The 8730-nt window shown below is 38.2% G+C and overlaps 1 protein-coding gene across 1 annotated transcript in view; it reads right to left on the reverse strand.

The window, feature by feature from the left end:
* Positions 1–8730, reverse strand: part of ELAPOR1 (endosome-lysosome associated apoptosis and autophagy regulator 1) — a 110398-nt gene extending 101668 nt beyond the window's left edge. The window contains exon 1 of the mRNA XM_051993162.1: positions 8408–8730. Within this exon, the coding sequence (XP_051849122.1) occupies positions 8408–8563 (156 nt within the window). The 5' untranslated portion in view covers positions 8564–8730. The remainder of the gene's footprint in view (positions 1–8407) is intronic.

An 8730-nucleotide genomic window follows, 5' to 3' on the forward strand; every position in this document is an offset into this window, starting at 1 on the left:
TGATCTAAATCACTACTGATTAGAGAAATGCAAATTAAAATTCTGAGGTACCGCCTCACACTTCTCTGATTGACTAAAATAACAGGAAAGATAATTATAAATGTTGGAGGGGATGTGGGAAAACTGGGACACTAATACATTGTTGGTGGAGTTGTGAAATGATCTAACCATTCTAAAGAGCAATCTGGAACTATGCTGGAAAACTGTGCATACCCTTTGACCCAGCAGTGCCATTACTAGGTCTATATCACAAGGAAATCATAAAGAAGGGAAAAAACCCACACGTGCAAAATGTTTGTAACAGCTCTTTTTGTGATAGCAAAGAACTGGAAAATGAATAGATGCCCATCAATTGGGGAACAGCTGAATAAGTTGTGGTATATGAAGATAATTGAATATTATTGTTCTATAAAAATGATAAACAAGCTGATTTTAAAAAGGTTTAAAAAGATTTACATGAACTGATGCTGAGTGAAGCAAACAGAACCACAATAACAGCAAGAATATAGGATGATCAACTATGAAAGACTTGGTTCTCCTCAGTGGTTCAATGATCCAAAGCAATCCCAATAGATTTTGGACAGGAAAAGCCATCTGTATTCAGAAAAAGAACTATGGAGCTAGAATGTAAATTAACACATGTTATGTTCATTTCTTTTTTTCTGTTTTTTTCCTCTCCCATGGTTTTTCCCTTTTGCTCTGATTTTTCTCTCCCAAAATGATTCAAAAAAACAAATGTATATTAAAAACAAAGTGGGAAAAATAAAATAAGAATATAAGACAGACAGACAAAAAAAATATATACAAGGATCAGGACAGAGAAGATCATTTAATCTGTGTCCAACATGGAATGTCAGTGAGCAGCTCTGAGTACAAAATTTAAAACTGCCAATATTCCAAAAGGCCTAATACCAGGACTCAATATTTCTTGGAAGTTGGTTCTTCAAATGTCCAGAGATTTGGATTCTACTAATTCTTCCAAATTTTAAGAAGGGAAAAGAATAATATAAAATTTGACTGTGATTAAACTGTTATGGGAGCAGCTAGATAATGGATAGAACAGTAGGCTTAGAAACAGAAGGATCCTGAATTTGAATCTGGCCTCAGACATTTACTAGCTATGTGACTCTGGGCATGTAACTTAACCCCTTGCCTCAGTTCATCTGTAAAATGGGGACACACTGGAGAAGGAAAGGTCAAACCATTCCAATATCTTTGCCAAGAAAACCTTATGGACAAAGTCACATAGAGTTGGATACAACTGAACAACAATAAACTGTGATTAGCTTAAAAATATATATTAAATTAATAATTAAATAGATATAATTAATGGCAATTAAGTTATTCTTAATAGTTACTAAAATAAAAATCTAACCCAAACAGATCTAAGCATCAGGATGTTTCCCAGATGATTAGCGTGGCTATTTCTACTCTCCATCCATTCTGTCAAGCTCCCCTGCCTTCATAATGTTCTAAATCCTTCTACCCTTTTATCATTCATCACCTACCTACCTAGCTCACGCAGTGTGCTAATAGCTAGAAGAAACTGTAATCTCAGAGGGTCAACATTGCCCAGAAACTCTAAGCTTTTGCCCAATTGTAGGAATTGTCCACCCTTCTGAGTGTACAAGCAGTCTAGTCCAAGTTAATCACACTGTTTTAATAACAAAGGACACTCTCTGCAAGGTATGTGACTTTTGCTAAGTCTTTAGCAAAGTTCCTAGAACTTTGGAAAAACAAGATTAGTTAGGAATTGAGATGGGACTGTTTTAGAGTTAAAATGAACCCATTAGAATTAATTTGTTATTTGTGTGGCTCCAGTGTTAGGATATGGTACAAATTGCACAAGGTGTCATCATACCTTGAAGCAGGGGAGACTAGTCCCAAGATCATATCATTCTTTAGTTCCTTCCACCCCCATTAAATAAAGTAAAACAGTTTTATAGATTGGTTTGTCATTGTTCAGTGATATCCTACTCTTCTTGATTTAGTGGATCATACAGCACGCCAGGCCCTTCAACCTAAGGAGTTCAGCTTCCAACGTTATCTCTTTTAATACTATTCATGGGGTTTACTTGACAAAGATACTGGAGTGGTTTGCCATTCCTTCTCCAATGGATCACCTTTTTTCAGAACTCTCCATTATGACCTGTCCGTTTTGAGTGATTTGCCCAACTTTGCTCATAGTTTCATTAAACCACACAAGATCCTCCACCATGATAAGGTAGTGATCTGGGAGATACCTGAATAGTAATTTATCTTTCCTTCCTTCCTTCTTATTGATTGGCCACCAACAGATCCTAGGCCAAGATCCATTTGATCGTTCTTTGGTCTGATCAACTCTAATTGAATATAAATAGCAATCATTTCTGCTTTGACCAAAAACTCTGAGGATCTTTCTCTCCCAGACTTATTTTAGATTTTTTTTTTTGGGGGGGGGGAACTAGGTGAAATTTCTATCTAGCCTTAATCACTAAAATGATGTTGAAGACTTTAGCTTAAGAAGGCCAAGGTTTCCCATTCCATCCAAAGCCACCTCCAATCATCCTAATCTCTATCTGGCCACTGGACCCAGATGGCTCTGGAGGAAAAAATGAGGCAGGTCACCTTGCCCAGCCCTCCCTCACTTCAATCCAATTCCCTTGCATGTCATGGCGTCACCTCCCTGATGTCATGGTCCTCTTCAAGAAGGACAGACAAATAACAACAACAACCCTTCTTTCTATAGATAGAGCAGGATCCACAAAAAGGCACTAGAATTTATATAAGGCCTAGAAGTTGCCAAAGCAGGGAAATAGTCCACCAAGACATGTCAGTTTTCCCAGGTAGTATAAAAGTAGAATCTATAGAGAGAATTTAAAGCTGAAAAGCTTGTTTACATACATGTGTTTAAGTACCCTATTACAAAGCTCCTCCTTATAACTTTCTAACATCTGGTAATGGCTATATAATGTGAATGGTGCTGTTAATTCTCCTACTTTCTCAGCCTTCAGAGTCCTGATTGTGAAATGATTCCTCCTTTGCCTGTTACACATAATCGTCCTCCAAATCCTACTGATTATTTAAATCAGAACTTTCAGTCTTACTTCTTTCATTCCAATTGAAGCCCTTGCTATCATACTTTCAGATTCATAAGATAGTTTCATCAAAGGCTCGCCATCTTCCAGTCTCCCTGCTCCAATTTCTGTTCACTACAACCAGATTAATAGTCTCACAGCATCACCTTGGTCACTTCACTCTTATATTCAAAAAACCTTCAATGGTTTCCCCAGTTAAATGAAATTCAAATTACATTCAGACTTTCCCAATATGGCTCCAAACAACTTGTATAATAATTCCATTTTATATATATATATATACTTCAATCAAACCAGACCACACAAATGTTTCCTATATTAGAACTGATTTTTTTCTCTCCTGTAAGGCTTTTGCCTCCTATAGTTTATCTACATTTTAGCAAAGCCATTCATACAATGATTCATATAATTCTTATGGAGGGGCATAAGCTAGACAATAAGACAATAAAAAGGATTTGTAACTGATTAAACTATTGAACTCAAAAGGCAGTTGATAACATTTTTGTCCACTTAAGAGGTTTGGGGGCTTTTTTTGTTGTTTTTTGCTGAGGCAATTGGGGTTAAGTGATTTGCCCAAGGTCACACAACTAGGAAGTGTTTAGTGTCTGAGCTCAAATTTGAACTCAGGTCCTCCTGAATTCAGGGCTGGTGCTCTATCCATTGTACCACCTAGCTTCCCCATACTTAAAGAGGTCTTTAGTGGGGTGCCCTAAGGATTTATGTTTGGTCGTTGAGTATTTTAAGTTGGAAAAAGCAAAAACAAAAACCACAGATAGCATGTTAATCAAAGCTGGAAGAGATAGCTAACACAATGGAAGATAAAGTCAAGACTGAAAAAGATCTTTATAGGTTTTAATCCTGGGCCCAAATCAGTAAAATGAAATTTGATATGGATAAAATCTAAATTTGATTTCCAAACAAACAAACACAAACAAACAAAAAACTGCATAAGTACATGGTAAGGGAGAATTGGCTAGATAATAGTTAATTTGAAAGAGATCTGGAGGTTTTGGTAGACCACAAGTTCAATATGAGTCAACAATGCAATATGGAAGCCCCAAAAGTTAATGCAATCATGGGTCACCCTGAAAGTTAATCACTTCCAAGAATGTCAGGAGCTATTAATCCTGCTTTATTCTGCTCTGGACAGAGTACATCTAGAATACTGTGTTTGAGTCTCAGCACCACCTTTTAGGAAAGATGCTGATAAACTATAGAGCACATCCAGTGGAGGGCAATCGCCATGAGGAATAACTTTCAGTTCATGTATATGAGGATTGACTGAAGGAAATGCTGAGGGCTGGGAATGGTTTCTTGGAGAAGTGGGAGCTCTGCTGACACTTGAAGGAGTGACTACTACATAGCAGATGTTCAAATATTTGTTGAGGAAAGGAATGAATAATGACAAAAGATGATTGTTTCATAAGAATAGAAAGTAAGCCAGCTATAGTGACTGTTGGCCATTTGGTATTTTAAAATTTTTGTTCTTTTTCTTTAATTAAACAGAGATTTACCCTGAAACAAATATGCATATTTTTAAACATTAATATTCTTCAAGTGATGCTATCTGATTGCAAATCATAGAAGTTAAAGTGTCCCAAAGGTCAAAATTGCAGATAACCCAAATGGCAATGGAGAGGTACATGGTGGGCATATAAATAATGATTAAAAAGTTGCAAATAAGAAATGGGTCAAAGACATCTTTCCAAGAGATGTAATAGGAAAATAAGGCCATTCTTGTATTAAAAAATAAAGGATAACAATTAGGCAGCCTAAATTGGGTACTATAATCCATGGAATATTAAAAGACCTTGAGGAAAGTGGCTAGAATGTTGGGTGGGCTCCCCATGGAGGATTTATTAGAGGACATTGACAAGAGTCAGCCAGGATAAGGTATGGAAAGGTTGCAGTCTGCACTACTGAAGAGAGTATTAGGTCAATAATTCCATTGACATATGCAAGTTCTAAGGAAATACTAATTATAACTTGGGACTAGTGAGTGTTCTTCAGGTCCAGAATTTAGCTAAAATTCAGTTTCCCATATTAGAAATCATTTTTTCACCTAGATGTTTCTCTGCTTCAGTCAATCTAGGAGGTATCTCTGAAAAGAACTGGGGAAGCCATACATCTGACATCCATATAGCTCCTGGTTTCTGATCAAAGATCAAGTTCAGATCAAAGACAATTTTTCTGTTACTATATTCTTTAACAGAGATATGCTGCTAGCACAAGAAATATCTCATCAGGAATCATTCAGCACTGAGCCAGCACTAGCATGGGAGTCATAAAATGATTAATTTAAAACAAACATTCAAACAGACCCCATCAAGCCTCAACCCACTTTAGAGAGTGAAGAACTCATACTCATCCTGCCACCTCTGCCCCAACTAATCAAGTAATCCACTATTTCTTCTGTCTTATTAGATCCCAGGGGATTGCTCTGGCTCTCAGGAACCAAGGAAACATCACCAGCAATTGTCAGAAGGGTTAGAAGCAGTTAGAATGCTACTAAAAAGGACCTGCCTCATTCAATGATGTCAAGGCACAAATGCAAATGCATATAGGGTGTTTCCAGCATTGTGTAAACGCTGCTTGTTATTAAATGCTATTATTTTGCTTGGGCCTGTAGCCTTGGCCAGAAAACATCTCCCAGCATAAAATATCTTGGGCTGGATTCTCTAGTATGGGTTTATCATAAGGCCAAACCAAGATCTTAAAACTGAACTAGTCCAACCAAGCAAGAGGTGAATTTCCCCTCTCTAAGATTATGTTATGGGTATGGTTTAGAAATCCAGAGTTCTTCAGGATCTCGTTCAAACCCCCCAAATCAAGACTATCAATGAGGTGAATTTCCTGGAGGTGGATCTTGGAGTCTTGTGTGATTTGCTGGTCATTGTTTGGAGAAGGTGTGTGCAAACAATGCTGTGCTTGCTGCCAGCTCCAGTAGCCTGTCTCACAAGTTCACAGGGCTAGACTGTGGTTTAAGACAATATAGAGGAAATAAAATAGATGGCTTCAAGAATATGAGGAGGAGGGAGAGAGGGAAAATCTATACTCATATAGTAAATTCATATAGCAAAAGATTCTCTCTATTTTATTGTGTTTATAAAACTGAGGATACTTGTTTAGACAGTACTAATATAATGGTAAAAGTTTGAGTTCTCAAATATTAATTTTCTCCCCACATCAAGATAAAATCATGTTATTAAACATTTCTCATTTTCTCCTAGTTTACAAAAATTTTCATGGGAATTGTTAATTCAGTGATAGAACTCTTGAACTTTCCAAGTTTGATTTCCAGCCAAAAATAAACTTGTCTGGATTGGCTGGCTAACTCAGCACACAGTGCTACCAAGATTAAAATTGGGTATCTGATCTCTATGGGCTAAGAAACTTATTCATTTTTGCAGTCACCGAACAGTCTATTAATGATTAGCTACCTTTAAGACATATGCTATACATCTCCATAGAGTATAATAGCTGACTAAAATCCATGATCAATATTAGAAAAGCAATCCTATATTCTATAGCATATTGATGATGTGTTAGTAGTATTATCTATAAAATTAGTCAGTCAATATTTTTAAGTACTTACTATGTGCCTAACACTGACGCTGTGCTAGGTAAGTGCTGAGGATACAAAGGGAGGCAAAAACATGGTCCCTTCTTTCAAGGGGAAAGATAATGGGGAAGATAATATACATAAATATATATATATATATATATATATATAATAAAATACAAATAACTCAGCACATATTAAATGCATACAAAATGGATGTAAAATAATCTCAGAGAAAGTGTTAATCTAGGGAGAAGACAGAAAAAAGATGCAATTTGAGTACTGACTGAAGCTAGAGGGAACTAAGCAGAAGTGAGGGGAAAGAGCATGAGGGATAGATAGGGCAAAAGCACAGGGACAGGAGATAAGGATGTTTTATAAGAGGAACAGCAAACAGAGCAGAATGGGCAGATTGTGGAAATGGTAGAGGTGAATAAAATATAAAATGACTTGGAAAGGTAGGAAAGAGCCAGGTTATCATGAGTTCTAATGCCAACCAGAGTAATTTACATTGGATCCTAAAGATAAGTAAATATGTGAAGAGGATATTTATTTCTTTAAAAATTCATTTCAATTCTTCATGGCCTAGCCAATAATTACCTTACAATCTATCAAGAGATGGAATGAGATCCCAAGCGCCCTGTTTTTGTCTATCCAAAAATCACTAGCAAATAAACAAAAACATGTCATAAATGCTATGCCAAATTTGAGACTTGCAGTTATTTTTGCAATTGGGGACCTGATCTGTTTGGAAATAGTTAACATTGCACAGAAATTACAGAGCAACATCTACTGTATTTCCTCTAATATTGTATGTACTCTATTACTAACTGTGCCATATGGTTAGGAAAAGTTATTCCCAGGAGAACCAAAATCACCCTGTCATTTCACTATTGTGGGAACTCAAGAAGTTTTGCTACTCACACACCATTTACTATTCCTATTTTTAAAGTATTTCAAGAATTAATTGATCAAGAGGCACTCACTAAATTGTAAATCATGCTACCAACATTTCAGAAATATCTGGAAAATCCAACTTTGAGACAAGTTCAGAAATCCAGAAAAGCTGTAAGTACTGACTGAGAAAGAACATACTGGAAGAACTCAAGAGAACTACCTGGAAGGAGATAGGATCCTGTTCAGATACAAAGCAAAGCACATTTCTCCCTTTAAAAGTTAGAGAGAAAATAATCTGGTCTATTTTCTAGCCCGAAAAGTTACTGCATTTAATCCTGGAGGAAGAGTGATTTGGGGGGGGGGGGAGAAGGGGGTTCTCCTGGCTTTCCTTTCCCATCCCTCCACCCCAATTATTCCCATAAAAATATAAACTAGTTCACTCTGCCTTTTTCTTTCCACTTTCCTAACTCCACTCTCCTATCACTTCAGCCCTCTTCTTTCTGAGGTTTCATCATGTTTTTAGTCCTTTGTTTTGAACCACTCTGATTATTTTTCCCTACTTTCTAGATGGACATTTCCTGCTTCCATTCTCTCCTGCTCCGTGAACCAGGCTCCTCTATTCCTGAGCAACTGACGAGGGGAGATTGGACACTCCAAAGGGTGAAGATGTTCTATTTCATTAAGACCTCTAGGGCTTTGACATTTCTATGACGCCACTGTCTGTCCCACCTTCCCTCCCTCCCCACAGGAGCTCAAACTCTTTGGGCCTCTGAAACTAGCTGGTGCTTCGATCCCAAGAAGTCTCGACCTGACTTCCTCTCTGGTTAAGGGGAGGGGGATAGGGGATACATTTGGGAGGGAGCGATGGTACCTCTTTGCAGGCGTGGAGCTCGGTTCCCTGAGCCACCTGGAAAGCAGCCCCAGCCCAGAGTAACAGCAGCAGCAGCAGTAGGAATACAGCAGGAGGCCTCTCAGTTCTCTCCCTGTCTCTGGCAGAAGGATGGAGGCTGCTCCCAGCTCTAGCCATAGCGCTGCTAGGAGAGAGAGCAGCCTCAGGTGCTGCTGCCGCCACCGCTTCTGCTGGCAGAAGGAAGCAGAACCGGGAGGGAGGCACAAGGAGGGAGGATGCAAGGGGTTGGGCTCGCCTCAGTCACCTCCCTGCAGCTAGCCCAGGGCCGCCCATCCTCCTCCTCC

This window comes from Antechinus flavipes, chromosome 4, assembly GCF_016432865.1.
Source record: "Antechinus flavipes isolate AdamAnt ecotype Samford, QLD, Australia chromosome 4, AdamAnt_v2, whole genome shotgun sequence".
Lineage (NCBI taxonomy): Eukaryota > Metazoa > Chordata > Mammalia > Dasyuromorphia > Dasyuridae > Antechinus > Antechinus flavipes.